The 18,383-nt window shown below is 46.0% G+C and overlaps 1 protein-coding gene across 2 annotated transcripts in view; it reads left to right on the top strand.

The window, feature by feature from the left end:
* The window catches only part of ERICH6 (glutamate rich 6), a 108,684-nt gene that overhangs the window by 2,050 nt on the left and 88,251 nt on the right, over nt 1–18,383 (top strand). For both annotated transcript variants that reach the window (XM_040349158.1, XM_040349159.1), the window contains one exon: nt 17,597–17,681. In XM_040349158.1, the coding sequence (XP_040205092.1) occupies nt 17,597–17,681 (85 nt within the window). Of the gene's footprint in view, nt 1–17,596; nt 17,682–18,383 lie in introns of those variants that run through there.

Raw genomic sequence — 18,383 nt, 5'->3', positions numbered from 1 at the left:
TTGGGTCACTTTTATTCCTATTACAAGGAATGTAAACATCCCTTGTAATACAAAGAAGCATGACAGGTCCTCCTTAAATATGAGATCTGGGGTCAAAAAGTCCTCAGATCTCATATTTGGATTAAAATGCAATAAAAAAAATTGTCATTTGAAAAAAATAAAAACAAAATGGCCCTTTAAGAGCTATGGGCGGAAGTGACCGCCCTGCTATGGTATGGAGACGGATGGGGGCCATCTTCCACTCGTCTCCATTCCCAGCCACGGATAGGACCCGATCACCTCCACCGCTACCGATGGCTCCGGTAAGTGGCGGAGGGTGTGGGAGAGTGGCGGGAGGGATGCCCTCTCCCACGGCCGATAACGGTGATCTTGCAGCGAATCCACTGCAGAGACCACCATTATCGGAAATCGGACCGCCGCCTGAAGACGAGGATACCTGGGTTATGGCAGCTAGCAGCCGCTGCCATTAGTAGCTGATCGCCGCCATTAGTAGTAAAAAAAATAAAAATAATTAAAATGCAATAAAACTATCCCCTATTTTGTAAACGCTATAAATTTTGCGCAAACCAACTGATAAACGCTTATTGCGATTTTTTTAACCAAAAATAGATAGAAGAATACGTATCGGCCTAAACTGAGTAAAAAAAAAACAATTTTATATATTTTTGGGGGATATTTATTATAGCAAAAAGTAAAAAATATTGCATTTTTTTCAAAATTGTCGCTTTATTTTTGTTTATAGCGCAAAAAATAAAAACCGCAGAGGTGATCAAATACCACCAAAAGAAAGCTCTATTTGTGGGAAAAAAAGGACGCCAATTTTGTTTGGGAGCCACATCGCACGACCGCGCAATTGTCAGTTAAAGCGATGCAGTGCCGAATCGCAAAAAGGGACAAGGTCCTTTAGCTGCATTTTGGTCCGGGTCTTAAGTGGTTAAACTTATTTTTTCTGGGCTGGCCGTAGTGTTGTACACCACGCATTCTTGATGTTCGGAATTTCCGACAACATTTGTGTGACCGTGTGTACGCAACACAAGTTTGAGCCAAAATTCAGTCGAAAAAAATCCATGGTTTTGTTGTCGGAATTTACGATCGTGTGTACACGGCATTAGACTAGCTTTAAGACGTATGCTCACTGAAATCTTATAAGCATTTCATGCGACTCCAACGTATTTCCCAAATACTAAACTTTGACATTAAATACAGTGGACACACATGCACAGGTAAACGCCGATGCGAAGAAGCGTCTGAGTGTATGGCAGGCTGTATGTGGTACCTGCAGCTCCCTTGGCGTAGGAAAGTGCTAGAAAATGTTAGGTTATGGCATAGTGTATCTTTGGCGGCGTAAGGGCGCGGAATTCAAAACGATGTGATGGGGGCGTGTTTTATGTAAATACGTCGTGACCCAACGTAAACTACATTTTTTTGGAACGGCGCATGCGCCGTCCATGGGGGTATCCCAGTGCGCATGCTCAAAATTAAACCGGAACAAGCCAATGCTTACGACGGTGACGTCATTCTACGCAAATCCCTATTCGTGAACGACTTACGCAAACGACGTAAAAAATTCAAATTTCGACGCGGGAACGACGGCCATACTTAACATTGAGTACGCCTCATAATAGCAGGGGTAACTATACGCTGGAAAAAGCCGAACGCAAACGACGTAAAAAAATGCGCCGGCCGGACGTACATTCGTGGATCGCCGTAACTAGCTAATTTGCATACTCGACGCGGAATTCAACGGAAACGCCACCTAGCGGCCGGCGGAAAAATGCATCTACGATCCGACGGCGTACTACGACGTACGCCTGTCGGATCGATCCGAGATGCAGTCGTATCTTGTTTTGTAGATACAAAACAAAGATACGACACGAGAAATTTAAAATTACGCAGCGTATCAATAGATACGCCGGCGTAATTCTTTTGTGGATCTGCCCCATAGTCTTTTTAAGGGCTCATGCACACAGACACAAAAAAACGCCAATAACAGATTTGTTTGGCTTTTTTTTTTTTTTATGAATCTAAAGAAAGCTCTATTGGCAGAAAAATACACCATACAAACACATGTAGTATTGTGTAAAGTACACAGATTTATAAGCATTACATTTCTTTTTTTTTTTTACCAGAATTAATTTTTTGTGTGGACACATGTGCACATGTTTACATGCTTATGCTATACATGTAAAATCTGCTTGTCTCTGATACATGATATAGGCATTTTTCTTTTAGGCTTAATGTACAAACGTGTTATATTTACCTGCTCTGTGTAGTGGTATTGCACAGAGTGGCCTCAATCCTTCTCTTCTGGGGTCCCTGGTGGTGATCCTGGCTCCTCCTCTTTGTTTTGGGACTACCATAGCCAGCCGCTGGCTATGGGGAGAAAGCGTAGTCTATGTGCGCCCAACCTGTGTGTCTATGCTCCATAGACTTACACAGCACGACTTCCTTTTCACTGTGTTTGAGTGCCAGCAGCAAGAGCCAATGGCTCCTGCTGCTTCTCGAATGCTGTGTAAAGAGGAAGTAAGGGGAGAATGGATGCAGACTCAGTCCTGCACAGCGCTGATCTCTTCTCCCCTCTCTTCCCTTTCACACAGGGAAACTGAAAATGTTTTTTTTACCTTAAAGGGGTGGTTCCACCTAAAACTCATTTCTAGCAATATATTCGTAAGACCCGTTAAGCCAGCCTACCCGCAGTGTCTTTTTTTTTTTTCCCGTACATACCGAGATCTCGGGGGTCTCGTCCCTAGGCGGTGGGCGTTCCTATTTGATTGACGTTCCTCGGACGGGCGCATACGTGACGTCACGACTTTCCGAAAGAAGCCGAACGTCGCCGCGCAGGTGCCGTATAGAGCCGACTCTATACGGCGCCTGCGCGGCGACGTTCGGCTTCTTTCGGAAAGTCGTGACGTCACGTATGCGCCCGTCCGAGGAACGTCAATCAAATAGGAACGCCCACCGCCTAGGGACGAGACCCCCGAGATCTCGGTATGTACGGGGAAAAAAAAAAGAAGCCAGCCTACCCGCAGTGTAACGGGTCTTACGAATATATTGCTAGAAATGAGTTTTAGGTGGAACCACCCCTTTAATGCTAACAATGCATTAAAGAGGAGTTCGACCTGGGGAAAAAAAATAAAGGTCAGCAGCTACAAATCCTGTAGCCAAAACTCCCATATGTGCCTGATTTCGAGGGACTGTTCCCGATTTGGGCCAATGTCCCTATGTCCCCCATTCCCCCTCATTTGGCCTGATCTAAATAGTTGTATAGAAAAATTCCCTTTTTATCTTTCAAAAAGTGTTTCCCAGTGCTAAATAGGGATGAGCTTCATGTTTGAGTCGAACCCATGTTCGACTCGAACATCGTATGTTCGACCGTTCGTCGAAATACGAACGTTACAAACCATTCGCGCCAAGTTCGAGTGGCGCGTCACGGCCCATAATTCACTGCGGCATCGCAGTGCATTGCTGGCTGATAATTGTCCAAGCATGCACTATGACCTGCATGCTTGGCCAATCACAGCACACAAAAAACGGAGAGCCATAATTGGCCAAAGCCAGGGTGGCTTTGGCCAATTCTGGCTCAGGGGGTTTAGTACACGCCCCACACTATAAAAGGCCGCCTGCAGGTCAGCCTTGTGTAGTGTGTTGCGGCGGTGGTTGGAGACGGAGAGAGAGAGAGAGAGAGAGCGTGTCATTTTTTCTAGGTAGGTAGAGCAGGCAGGCTAGTCAGTTAAAGTTACAGTGTGTAGAGGATATATATGCATCCCAGGTGTTGTACATATATTTATACACTGTATAGTTTAGCTAGATCAGCTATTCCTAATTTACTGGCAGGCAGGTAATTGTGCTAGCTGCAGTATTCTCACGTGGTGTATTGCCTGTGTCCTCTGCAGTGTGCACCATAAAGCTACGTGGTGTGTGTACTGCCTTTGTCCTCTGTAGTTTGCACCTAAAGCTACTTGGTGTGTACTGCCCGTGTTCTCTGTAGTTTGCACCTAAAGCTAAGTAGTGTGTGTACTGCCCGTGTCCTCTGCAGTTTGCACCTAAAGCTACGTAGTGTGTACTGCCTGTGTCTTCTGCAGTGTGCACCATAAAGCTACGTGGTGTGTACTGTCTTTGTCCTTTGCAGTTTGCACCTAAAGCTACTTGGTGTGTACTGCCTATGTGCTCTGTAGTTTGCACCTAAAGCTACTTGGCGTGTACTGCCCGTGTCCTCTGCAGTTTGCACCTAAAGCTTCGTAGTGTGTGTACTGCCTTTGTCCTCTGCAGTTTGCACCTAAAGCTACTTGGTGTGTACTGCCCGTGTCCTCTGTAGTTTGCACCTAAAGCTACTTGGTGTGTACTGCCCGTGTCCTCTGTAGTTTGCACCTAAAGCTACTTGGTGTGTACTGCCCGTGTCCTCTGTAGTTTGCACCTAAAGCTACTTGGTGTGTACTGCCCGTGTCCTCTGTAGTTTGCACCTAAAGCTACTTGGTGTGTACTGCCCGTGTCCTCTGCAGTTTGCACCTAAAGCTACGTAGTGTGTACTGCCTGTGTCTTCTGCAGTGTGCACCATAAAGCTACGTGGTGTGTACTGCCTTTGTCCTCTGCAGTTTGCACCTAAAGCTACGTGGTGTGTACTGCCCGTGTCCTCTGCAGTTTGTACCTAAAGCTACATATTGTGTGTACTGCCTTTGTACTCTGCAGTTTGCACCTAAATTACTTGGTGTGTACTGCCCGTGTCCTCTGCAGATTGCACCTAAAGCTACGTAGTGTGTACTGCCTTTGTCCTCTGCAGTTTGCACCTAAAGCTACGAGGTGTGTGTACTGCCTTTGTCCTCTGCAGGCCATTAGTATTTCTGGGAGAACAACAAGGAGAGGCAGAGAGTCACGAAGGCAAGCAGGCTCTGCGTCTAGGGGCAACAGGGCTGGTCGTTGACACCATGCATCCTCATCAGCACATGGTCGTTGGACACGCTCGTCCTTGTTTTCGGCAGCTGGCCGTGTTGAGCCGCAACATGCCGAAGACTTGGTAGAGTGGATGACCAAGCCGTCCTCATCCTCCTCATCCTCTCTCACCCAGGCTCAGGGTACTTTGTCTGGCAAAGCAGCTGCCAAGGCGTCCTCTTTCCTCTGCTCAATGGCATCAGTCACTCCTTCCCTAGCCCCACCATGTCCTCCTGAGGAGTCCCCCGAACTGTTTGACCACAGTGTTGGGTACATGCTGCATGAGGATGCGCAGCGTTTTGAAGGCTCCGATGATGGTACACAGCTAGAGGAAGACAGTAACGTGAGCCCAGAGAGAGGGGGTGCCCAAGAAGGACAGCAATCTGGCAGTCATGTTCCCCCAGCTGCAGCATACTGCCAGGTTTTCTACAGTGATGAGGAGGGAGGGGATGATGAGGTCACTGACTCTACATGGGTGCCTGATAGGAGAGAGGAGGAGGAGGAGGCACAGGCACATCTCCAACGAGGCAGGATGCCCTCCAGGGGCCAGCTTAAGGGCAGCACACTGACTGCATCGCACTCCTGTGAATCAGCGTTATTCCAAAAGTTCTTTGGTGTGGGCCTTTTTTGAGACAAGTGCATCAGATCGCACCACTGCTATTTGCAACATATGTCTCAAGCGTATCTCGCATGGCCAAAACATCACCCGCTTGGGCACCACATGCTTGACCAGACATATGTCGACCTGCCATGCAGTTAGTTGGCAAGCGTACCTCAAAGACCCACACCAAAGAACAAAGCGGACCTCCCATTGCCCCTCATCAGCTGGGATCTCCAACTCCACTATAACCCCAGTCCTCTCTGAAGCCTGCCCTGATAGGACTGAAGGTGTAGAATTAGGTGTGTCACAGCCTAGTACATGTGGGCAATCTACTATCGGTCCACCGATGGCAGATTGTACCAGGCAAAATTCCCTGCCCCAGCTGCTGCAGCACTGAAAGAAGTTCTCTCCCAGCCATCCACATGCCCAGCGGTTGAATGCTAGCTTAGCGAAATTGCTAGCACTTCAACTGCTGCCTTTTCAGTTGGTAGATTCTGCCCCCTTCCGTGAGTTTGTGGAATGTGCGGTACCTCAGTGGCAAGTTCCCAAACGCCACTTTTTCTCATGGAAGGCGATTCCGGCTCTCTACCACCATGTGGAAGCCAATTTCCATGCCTTGCTGGACAGGGCGGTCAGTGGTAAGGTGCATATTACCGCTGACTCATGGTCCAGCAGGCATGGACAGGGACGTTACCTATCTTTCACTGCGCATTGGGTGACTCTGCTGGCAGCTGGGAAGGACGCAGGACAAGGTACAGTAGTGTTGGAGGTTGTTCCGCCACCACGCCTCCAAAATGCTACTACTGGTTGTGACACACCTCTCTCCTCCACCCTCTCCTCTTCTTCCTCTGTGGCCTCTTCCTGTGCTGATGTGTCCTCGTAACCAGCAGTGCTCCGTAGGTGTTCAAGGGGCTACGCAGGTACACAGGCAAAGAGATGCCATGTGGTGCTTGAGCTGGTGTGCTTGGGGGACAGGAGCCACACTGGGGCAGAGGTTCTCTTTTTTTTTTTTTTTTTTTTTGCCACTTCAGACTTCACCACAGCGAGAGGCCTGTTCATGATTTTATTCATAATTCCGCCTCTACATCTGGATTAGCATCATTTGTGGTATATTACTTATACATACTTTTATACTTATTATTTTGTTTATATAATCCGTTCCCCCTTTTTTTTTTTTTTTTCCTCTTTTTTTTTTTTTTTCCTTCCCCTTTTTTTTTTTTTCCTTCTTTTCCTCTTTTTTCCTTTTTTTTCTTCCTTTTTTTTTCCTTCCTTCTTAGAGGGTGTTGAATCATATGTAGGAAGTACCGATTTCAACAACAAAAAAAAGAAAAAGAAGTGTTGTCCACGTGACAAAAAAAAAAAAAACATAGCCCCTTCCCCTCCCTCCCCTTCAGATCTCCCCCCCTCCCCCCAAACCTACCCCCCACCTTGACCATCCCACGACTCCACTGGTGAATTCCTTCCCTTAATTGCAACTGCGTTCCTATTCCACTCTTAGGTTTTCTGCAAAACTCCAAGATTTTTTAAATTCGGACCAAGATGCCCACATATCCTTTTCCCCTACCTTGTTCATATCATCACCGTATTTTAATTTCTCCCTCCTATAAGTATCCTCGACGGAATCGATCCACTCCCAGATTTGCGGACTTTCCATGTCTCTCCATTTTAGGGGAATCAATCGTTTCGCTGCATTCAGCAAATGCGGGGTCAGTGTACCCTTATATTCTTTTACTGGCTCCTCCCCCCCATGAAAGAGAACTACCCATGGGTTGTCTTCTACTTCTTTTTTAGTTATTACTTTTATCAGGGCCCGAATTTTTTTCCAATATGTTTTAATTTTTGGGCAGTCCCACCAAAGTTGGGCCATCGTTCCTCTCGCCGCACAACCTCTCCAGCAATGCTCTGACTCTCCTACTCTATATTTAGCAATTTTGTCTGGGGTGGCGTACCACCTCGTCAGACATTTGAAGTTCATCTCGGCGGTTCTTACATCAACCGCCGAGGTGTGCGTCAAATTAAGGATTCTTCCTATAGTTGTTTTCCCCCTTGGGACGCCCAAATCTCTTTCCCAATTTTGGATGTATTTTAGCGTATCCGACTGTTCCGTTTTCTGCAGATATTTATAGATTTTAGATATGTTTCCTTTTGAGCTTTTGGTACTACACAATTGTTCCAATATAGTGTACTCCTCTCGTGACCGCAAAGGGTGTGGGAGGCGCTTGACGAATGACACCAACTGCAAGTATCTCCACTCGTCGAGCGCCCTGATTTCCGTCCTAACTTTAATGTCGTGAAGTGTCATAATTTTACCCTCTCGTGTTATATCTTTTAACTGTGTTCTATTTTTAATCCAATTTCCACCTACCTCTTTTATCCCTGGTGTAAAATATTCGTTTTCTTTTAAATCTATAAGGGGTGAGTTAAATTCTGTTTTTAGTTGTTTGTGTAATCTATCCCAGATCCTCAATGCATTGTGTGTGATTGTATGTGCTGACGTGTGTAAAGATCTGTATTGTGGTGGGTTCCAGATTAATCTCCCTAACTGTGCCCTCGCTAATGTGCATTCAATCCCTATCCATCTTTTATCCTGTGACTCTTTAGCCCATTCTATGACCCGTGACAGAACCGAGGCGTAATAATACAATCTAATGTCGGGTACAGCTAATCCACCCTTATTCTTGGCCCGTTTTAAAATTTGGGCAGCCACCCTGTGTTTTTTATTATTCCAAATGTAGTTCATTATGAGGGAGTTAATTATTTTAATGTATGACGGTGGCAGGTAAATTGGGACCATTTGAAATTTATATATTATTTTAGGGATGAGGACCATTTTTACTACATTTATCCTCCCAAACCACGAGATTGGTCTATTGTATATATTTCTAATTTCTCTTTTTATTTCGTTAAGCAGGGGGATAAAATTTATTCTATATATTTTATTGCATGTATTAGCCAGTTTTATGCCTAGGTATTTTATCTCTCTTCGCCATGTGAAATTATATTTCTTCCGCAGGTATTGTTCTTCCTCTTTATGGATGTTAATGTTCAAGATCTCCGTCTTTTCTGTATTCATTTTAAAGTTTGATACCTCACCATATTGTTATAAAGTAGCTATTAATTTCGGGAGAGTAACTCTTGGGCTGCTAATAAAGAATAAGATATCATCTGCAAAGGCGGACAGTTTGTGCTCCTCTTCTCCTACCTCTACTCCATATAGTTCTGGATTTTGTCGGACCATTGCCAGCAGGGGTTCCAAAGAAAGGACAAAAAGAAGGGGGGACAGGGGGCAGCCCTGCCTGGTTCCATTTCTCATCTCAAAGGATGCAGATAAAGATCCATTGATCTTAATCCTTGCGCATGGATGGGAGTAAAGCGTTTTAATCCATTTGATCATCCTTGGGCCTATTCCTATGGATTCTAATGTTTGTATCAGGAACCCCCAGTCTACCCTGTCGAACGCTTTTTCGGCGTCTACCGACAGGAATAGACCAGGGGTCCCTCTTTCTTTAATCTGCTCCAGGAGAAGGAGTGCCCTAACCCCATTGTCCTTTCCCTCCCTCCCGGGTATAAAGCCAACCTGGTCAGGGTGAACAATAGTTGTCATCACACCTTTCATTCGTTCGGCCAGAATTTTGGCATACAGTTTAGTATCTGCATTTAGGAGTGAGATAGGTCGGAAACCTGAGCAAATCGTATTGTCCTTACCCTCTTTCTTAATAACAGTAATCGTAGCTGTTAATGCCTCTCTACTCATCTCGTAGTCTAACCCCAGTCCATTATAGTATTGACATAATCTAGGGACTAGGATGGTACTGAACTTTTGTATGTAGGTAGACGTAAAACCGTCTGGTCCGGGACTTTTCCCTTTAGGAGAATTTTTTAAAACCTCGCTTATTTCCTGTTCAGTTATACATTCCTCCATTCTTTCTATCTCGAACTCTTCTATCTTTGGTAGGTTGGCTAGCTGTAATATTTTTCTGATCTTATCCTTTTTTTCTCCTGGGTCCCTAACCTTTTGTTGCACGCCGTACAGTTCATCATAATAACTTCTGAAGGATTCTGCTATTTTATTTGTCTCATATACTAGGTCCCCGTTCCTGCTCCTAATTTTTTCGATAAAATTCCTGGATTTCTTTTTTCTTATCATTCTGGCCAAGTTTTTACTAGGTTTATTTCCCCAGACATATCTTTCTCTCTCAGTCCTGTCTATATAATTCTTAGTTTCTTGCCCAGCAAAGGCTCTATACTCGTCTCTTATTATAGTTAACTTATGGAGTGTTTCCCTCTTTTGGCCCTGTATTTTATGTTCCTGTTCCAACTTATATATCTCTTCCTTTAATGTTTTTAGTTTACTCATTCTTATTTTATTTTTCTTTGCCCCTTCTACAATGAAGATCCCTCTTATATAAGCTTTGTGGGCTTCCCACAGGGAAGCTCTTGAGATACCCTCCTTATCATTCTCCTGAAAATATAATTCCAATTCTTTCTTTACTCTCTCGACTATCTCCTCATCTTCCAACAGACTTTCATCCAGTCTCCATTCAGGTGGAGAAGTTTTTTGTATGGATGTACTTATTTTTATGGTTATAGGGGCGTGGTCTGATAACGTCATGATCTCACATCTTGTTTCGACCACCCTTCCTAGAAGTCTATGATCTACGAGGATGTAGTCGATCCTCGAGTACGTCCCATGTACAGGGGAGAAGAACGTATAGTCCCGTGTTTTGGGGTTGAAAATTCGCCAGACATCTACCATTTGGTTTTGTATCATTTGTTTTTTCAGTCGCTTTAGATGCTCGCTCTCGGTCCCCTGAACATGGGACGTACTATCGAGGCTCGGGCTCATGCAGAAGTTAAAGTCACCCATCAATACTACATGACCTTCTTCAAAATCTTTTAACTTTCTGAGGATTTTACTAATGTATTTAACCGAGTTCGCATTGGGGGCATATACATTTGCCAGGGTATAGTTTTCCCCTCCTAGTTTAATTTTCAGGAAAATATATCTCCCCTCAGGGTCACTCTGTCTGTCCACCAATGTGAATCTGACTCTTCTAGCAAATCCAATGGCGACCCCACGAGATCTCGATGAGATTGTATCCCCATAGTACCATACCGGGTAGTCAGGTGAGTACAGCTTTATATTAGACTCCAAGGTAATGTGGGTCTCTTGTAGATAGGCAATATCTGTTTGGTACTGCGATAATTCACCAAGAATTTTATGTCTCTTGATATGGGAGTTTAATCCTTTGACATTATATGACAAGAACTTAATGTCTGTCATTTTTTTTTTTTTAAGAGTTTACAGAGAATTCCTGTGGAGTCGTTCGGATGGTCCTCCTCCCGTACCCCCCCCCCCCCCCCCCCAAGTTCCCCTCCTCCTCCCCCCCCCCCAACCCCCCCACCCCTCATCCCTCCCTCTCCCACCCTGGCCAAGACTTGGCCTGGGAGCCGCTGGAAGAAGACTCCTCGCCCTCATCCTTGGCTCCTCATCTATGGTGGTACTCGGGGCGCTCCCCTGCCTCCCCCCACCCCCCCCCACCCCGACCCACGAACCCGGATCCAGCAGAGCCCAACTAATCAAGCCAATCAGGAAGTTCAGGTATTGTTAAGTCCATTTTAGAGCAGAAATCATTCAGATCCTCTGGGTACCTTAATCGTGCTGTTTTACCCCCCTTAATGCCTACAAGGCATGCCGGGAAGCCCCAATGGTACTTAATATTTTGTGCCCGCATAAGCTCCAAAAGGGGTTTCAAGTGTCTTCTCCTTGCCAACGTTTCTTTCGACAGGTCGGAGAATATTTGTAACTCAGTGTCTCTATATCTCAGGGGGGGTTTTCCCCTAAGACTTCCCCAGATTTCTGCTTTATCGACATAATTCCTGAATCGTACGATCACGTCCCTTGGGCCGTATCTTTCTATCTGTTGGGGATTCCCCACTCGGTGCACTCTCTCGATCTTAAGGGGCTTAGATTCTACTGATCTCTCTAACAGGGGGTTAAAAATTGTGTTCATGGTATCTCTGAGATCTTCATCTTTTTCTTCTACCACCCCTCTAATTCTAAGATTCTGTCGCCGATTACGATTCTCCTGGTCCTCAATCCTATATGCCGCCGTTCTCTGGTTTTCAGTCAGGGCCTGTACTTGCTTTTTCAAGGAGTTTATCTCCTGGTCCTGCTCCTCTATTCTCCTTTCCGTCTCTACCACTCTGTCACAGAGCCCTCCAAGATCTGATCTCACCTTATTAATTTCTGTCTTAATGATATTTTCCATGACAATTTCCATCCTCAACAACATTGCATTCATCTCTGCCTTTGTAGGGGAATATGCATCTTGGGCTAGCTCCTCTGCATTATATTGCTCTTGCTCGCTTTCTAGTGTCGTTTCACCTCGGGAACTCTCCACACTACCTGTTCCTGCACCCTTTTTTGTATCTGTCTTCTTTTTTTCATTTTTTTTTGCGAGACCAGGGCTTTTGAGGCTGCCTTCTTGAGTCATATATTGTTGAATGGAACTATTCCCTGAATTCTTCTTGGTTGGTTTTGTAGTACCCCCTCTCGTCGATCTATTCATTTTGTTGGAGGGTCTGATTCTCTTCCCCAGTTTGGCAATGGAGCTGAGATAAGGAGGCAAAGGGCTGAGCGACAGGCGAGAGCACTTTTCGCGACCGGTCTGACCCGTATATCTTCTCCCTTTCCCTTCCCCCTCTCCTCCTTCCCCCGACTGGTAGCCAGGCCGTGGAGCTACCCTGCCTCACATACCCAGAGAGAAGCCTATATACAAGCCTCTGTTTAGGGTATGTGACCCCCGCTGCGGGTTGGGGTGGGGACACCTCCACCTCTCTGGCCCACTGTAGTCATATAGCCCGTTTCTCTCTATTCACCGTCTCCCCCCCTAGAAACGGGGAGAAAAGGGACACAGAGCGCAGAGTAAAGTCTACTTGTGGTGTCAGTGTCAGCTCTGTAAGCCGTTCCAGGGCAATCCCGGGGGGGTTTACAATAGTTCACAGTTATCTTGCTCCATAAGGTCAACGAAGGGTCGGGGGCAAAAAATAAAGTAAGAAAATGAAGTCGTGCGGTCCGATTTACAGGTCCCTGTGTAGCAAGTCCCGCTTATTTCACGGATTTTTTTTTTTTTTTTTTAAATATACCTTAGGTCATGAGTCAAAGAGCTGCGTAGAGGGAGATGGGCCCTTCTACTCTTCCATACATCATGCCTATCGAGACCTCCTTTTAAGCCTGAGACGGCAGTGAATAGTAGGCAATACAAATGTAAAGAGATTGTAGATGGAGCATACCACTGGGACCACTTGATCAGATTGGCGTTCAATGGCCAGTGTAAGGAGTGAGAAAATTAGACCGATAGTCCGCTATACTGGTCCCTATAGCTCAGACCCCGCAGTTTGACCAAGTATTACTCGTGCCCCCATCACAGATCGAGTAAAAATATTCATAAGTAAAGGGACTTTGAGCACTGCTGTTTAAACATTTCTTGCCAGATGGATTCTGTGGTCAGTCCTGTCTATGTACCTTACGAGGAAAGAGACAACACCCTCACCTGACTCGATACATATCCGGGTCCGGGATGGATGGGTCCGGGGAAAAAAAGAGGGGGGCCGCAGCCCGACCCGACTCGGCTCTTACGAGCGTCTCACCATTCCCTTTGGTCCTCTCTCCGGCAGTCGTTGAGCCGTACTAGGCTTCTCGGGGGAACACCTGTAGGGGATCCCCGCTGACGCTCTGCTGCGGTGCTCCTCTCGTTCATCCAGAGCCTTACAATGTATTCCTCTGGTTACCGAGAGGGCATTTCGTCAGGTCGGGAGCGGGAGCGGGGCTGTAGAGTCTCCTGCGCGTTCCGACGTACTAACAGCCTCTCACGCTGTCTTCCGCCAGGCCGCTGATGGTTCCGTCGGAGGCTCAGCACAGCACACGCCGGGAGCAGGCATGGAGCAATCCGGCACCTCCCCTCCTCGCTCACGTCACGTCCTCATCCGTGAACTCCCCTGGGGCAGAGGTTCTGTCAGCTCTGCAGAGGCAGGCTCAGAGGTGGTTGACGCCATGCCAGCTTAAGCCAGGAATGGTGGTTAGCGACAATGGCACCAACCTCCTCTCCGCCCTGCGACAGGGACAACTGACCCATGTGCCCTGTTTTGCTCATGTCCTTAATTTGGTAGTGCAGCGGTTCTTGGGCAGGTACCCGGGCTTATGGGATGTCCTGGAAAGTCTGTGTGCATTTCCAACGGTCATATAATGCCAGTGCTCGGCTGGTAGACCTCCAAAGGGAATACAACCTGCCCAAGAACCACCTAATCTGTGACATGCCCACCAGGTGGAACTCTACGTTGGCCATGCTGCAGCGGCTGCACATGCAGCAGAGGGCCATCAATGAGTATCTGTGCCAATATGGCAGCAGAACTGGGTCAGGGGAGCTTGGTTTTTTCCCCACGCCAGTGGGCCATGATCAGGGATGCATGCACTGTCCTGTCACCATTTGAGGAGGCCACGAGGATGGTGAGCAGTGTTGGAACACAAGCTGCGTGGAATAATGGACAGGGCCCTTGAGGCAGAACAGAGGCAGGAAGAGGAGGACTTCCTTACCTCTCAAGGCCCCCTTTATCCAGACAGTGTTCCTGCTTGCCCGCCTATCACACAGGAAGGGGACAAGGAGGAGGAGGAGGATTGTATCAGCATGGAGGTGGAGCCTAGCACTCAGCATCAGCAGCAGTCTTCAAGGGATCAATTACAGTCCCAAGGAACCCATGGACATGTACGTGGCTGGGATGAGGTGGCTGCGGATCCTGTCGTCCTCAGCAACCCAGAGGACTCCGCACCGAATGCCTCAGCAAACCTACGTTGTATGGCCTCCCTGATCCTGCAAAGCCTGCGGAAGGATCTTCGTATTCGTTCTATCAAGGAGAGGAATCATTACTGGCTGGCAACTCTCCTTGATCCACATTACAAGAATAAGGTTGCAGATCTTATCTTGCCGGCGCAGAGGGAGCAGAAGATGAAAGGCTAAATTTTTCTGCCACTGTTTAACAGGGATGTGTAATTACAATTGTTGATGCAATACTTTGCAGTGGGCTCATTCCTGCGCTCCAACTACAGTATCTGTGAGGGGTTGTAGTGTTGTGGCACCAGCACCAGTGCCTAAGAAAAAAAAAATACAGTTTTTAAAACTCTTTCTTCCACTGATACATGTTCCCTGGGGCAAGACCCGGGTTCTCAAACCCATTTTCTGACAATAACTTGCATATTAGGCTTTAAAATTAGCACTTTTGAATTCGAACGTTTGAGTCCCATAGACGTCAATGGGGTTCTAAATTTTTTCGTGAACGGTCGGTCCGTTCGAAGGTTCTGGTGCGAACCGAACGGGGGGAGGGGTGTTCGGCTCATCATCTAGTGCTAAACCATTCATCTAATTTCTAAATTGCTGCATTTGTAAATTTTTAAAGCCAGTATAAAGGAATAGTAGTGGTAAAAAAAAAGCACTTGTGGATTTAATTAACCTTTTTTTAATTAATTCTCCTTTATGGGGGTGTGGCAGGGGGCGTGTCATATTCCTACATACATTTGCCAGTAGGTGTCCCTCATTCCCATCTCAAAATGTTGGGAGGTATGCCTGTAGCTGCTGACTTTTAATACATGGACACTTACTTGTCCAGGGAGCCTGCGATGTCAGCACCCCAGCCGATTTTCGGATTGGCTGTCGGGTGCTGCCACTGCCATCTCCACTAAGGGAAACCGACCGCAAAGCCTTTCAGCTTCACAGCTGGTTTTTCTACTGTGCATGCGCGAAGTGCACTGCGTTTTCTATTTGGCCCGTAGTGAAGGAAGGAAAAGAGAGGCTGAACTTCTGAAGGACTGCACTGCTGTGCCTCCTCCCCCTGGAAAGGTGCCAAATGTGTCCCCGGAGAGGGGGGATGAAGCAAATAAGCGGAGGTTCAACTTTTGGGTGGAAATCCGCTTTAAGGTAAAAAAAATATGTTTTCAGGCTTAGTAACACTTTAACCACTTCCCATCCCGCCCATATGACGTCCGCAAGGTGGCTCTCCCATCCTGGGCGGGCATCATATGATGTCCTTAGCTTTCCGCTGGCATAGGGGCACCCACGATCGCTCGTGACAGAGCAGGAATGTGGATCTGTGTGCGTCCTGTCAAGGGAGAGTAGACAGATCGTGTGTTCCTAGTATACTGGAACACCGATCGGTCTCCTCCCCTAGTAAATCCCATCCTCCCTGCAGTTAGAACACACCTAGGGAACACAGTTAACCCCTTGATCGCCCCTAGACATTTATACAGTAATCAGTGGCTATTTATAGCACCGATTGCTGTATAAATGTCAATGGTTTCAAAAAAGTATCCGATATGTCCGCCAACAATGTCGCAGTCACAATAAAAATCGCAGATCACTTCCATTACTAGAAAAAAATGATATTAAAAATGCCATAAATCAATAACTTATTTTGTAGGCGCTAAAAATTTTGCGCAAATCAATCAATATATTATGTTTTTTTTTTTTTTACCAAAAATATGTAGAAGAATGCATATCGGCCTAAACTGAGGGAATTCACAGTTCAAAATATTGGCCCAGATTCACATACATCGGCGCATATTTATGCCGGCGTAGCGTATCGAATATACGCTACGCCGACGCAGCGCAGAGAGGCAAGCACAGTATTCACCAAGCACTTGCTCCCAAATCTACGATGGGTTTTGAAAGCGTAAGTCGTTGTAAGTGGAAGTGTGCGTGAGCATTGCAAATGAGGTGTGACCCCATGCAAGTGATGGGCCGAGTGTCAGACAATTGCTTAAAACGAACAGCGCATGCGCCTTCCCGTGGACGTATCCCAGTGCGCATGCTCAGAATCACCTCAAAACTACTCCCTAAGATACGTCGAATCACTGCCTACGGTGTGAACGTAACCTACGCCCAGCCCTATTCACGTACTACGTAAACGACGTAAACAACGTAAAATACGACAGGCTGTGTTCCCTGGTCCATACGTTTGCATGAGTTGCGCTTCATATATGGGGAATAACTTAACGTCGGACTTAACTTACGTAAACCGCGTATATTATGCGCCCGGCGCAAGTACGTTCGTGAATCGACGTTTCTCCCTCATTTCCATATTTGAATAGGAAATCAATGGGAGCGCCACTTACGTCCAGCGTAAATATGCGCCCACCATACGACGGCATAGGAAAGTTACGTCGGTCGGATGAAACCTATTTTCAGGCGTATTTTGGTTTCAGAGTCCGGCGCGTAGATACGACGGCGCATATTTACACTTACACGACGTATCTCGAGATACGTCGGCGTAAGTGCTTTGTGAATCCGGGCCAGTGTTTTTTTTTTTTAATTTACACTCTTTTTGTCTATAGCGCAAAAATGGGTACAGTGTCATTCAAAGTGCGACAGCGCTGAAAGCTGAAAATTGGTCTGGGCAGAAAGGGGGTGAAAGTGCCCTGTATTGAAGTGGTTACTACCCATGGGTGAAGCAAAGACATACTGTGCCTATGCAAACATGCCATAGAGAGTACAGAGAAACACTGACATCTGTTCTTGTGTTTCCCTCATGGTAACAAGCTAAATCTTAATATTTTTTTGCCAAACGTAATAGATTTATTAAAAGGCTGTACAGCCATTAAAAAAAACAACGGTACATTAATTATTACTGCTATTTACAAAGCAGATGGTTTCATTGCTTCCTTACAATATTCTTCAGAAAGGCAAAGTTAGTCTCGAAATAATATAGGAAACCTTTAATGAGAGTAATGTTGTGGTTGCTATTGATGACCTCCTTTAGTTGCTTGGATGTCTCCGGTTTCAGGATTTTCTGAACCACTGACCCAGAACAAGAAACTTAACTTATTTCAGATTAGGGACTCAAAAACAGTTGAAGCCAAATGATCTACTATATAGCCGGGTAACTTGCATTTTCAGAAGGAGATGTCAGAAGTAGAGCATCCATATGAATATCATGTAATTTTCTTTAAACAAATACGAATTCAACCCAATATACAGTTTATTTGTGTTTTATTGTATGTATTATATTTTCTATTTTTAGGAACATCTCTTTTTCCTAGAGTGATGAAAGCAGTAAGAAGAGAAGGACAATTGCCAAGTGCAGAACAGAAGGCAAACCAGAATGTGTAAGAGCACAACAAAATGTATTTTCCTGGAATCTTTTACTTTATTAATTACATGATTCTTGATTCTGCAGATAAACCTACAGGCGCCTAATGCCCTCTATATTTTATATACAAACAGATATACTGTATATCTGTGATTCCAAGCCACATGGTCTGTCAGCTTATCTAGCAACAATTTGTTACAATATTCAATCAACATAGTTAAAATGCACAGAACACAAATGTAATACAGTGGAACCTCAGATTACAAGCATAATCCATTCCAGGAGAATGCTCGTAATCCAAAGTACTCACATATCAAAGCGAGTTTCCCCATTGAAGTCAGTAATATTTGTTCCGCATTGACTTCAATGGCATGCAATACTGCATGCGGCCATAGGTGGGGGGCGCCAGAGAGCCTCGGAAATGGCCAGAAAGGCCCGAGGACACCTCGGCTGATCTCGGAAAACCTTGCAAAGACTCAGTTCCTGAGCGTTTCCAAGGTTTGCATAGGTCAGCTGAGCTGTCCTCTGGCCTTTCCATGCATTTCCAAACGGCGCAGATCGGCTGCGATTGACGCTGTTCGGCTCTGCTCGGCTCCGGCCTCCCACCTTAGGCCAAACACGGTCCTGCACACCGCTTTGGCCTGAATCCTGCTCGTTTTGCGAGGCAACACTCGCAAACCGAGTTAGGATTTTTAAAAATACGGTGCTCGATTATGAA

The sequence above is a fragment of the Rana temporaria genome, chromosome 4 (assembly GCF_905171775.1).
Source record: "Rana temporaria chromosome 4, aRanTem1.1, whole genome shotgun sequence".
Taxonomy (NCBI): domain Eukaryota; kingdom Metazoa; phylum Chordata; class Amphibia; order Anura; family Ranidae; genus Rana; species Rana temporaria.
The sequence above is the reverse complement of the archived record's forward strand: the minus strand, read 5'-3'. Positions and strand labels throughout refer to the sequence as shown.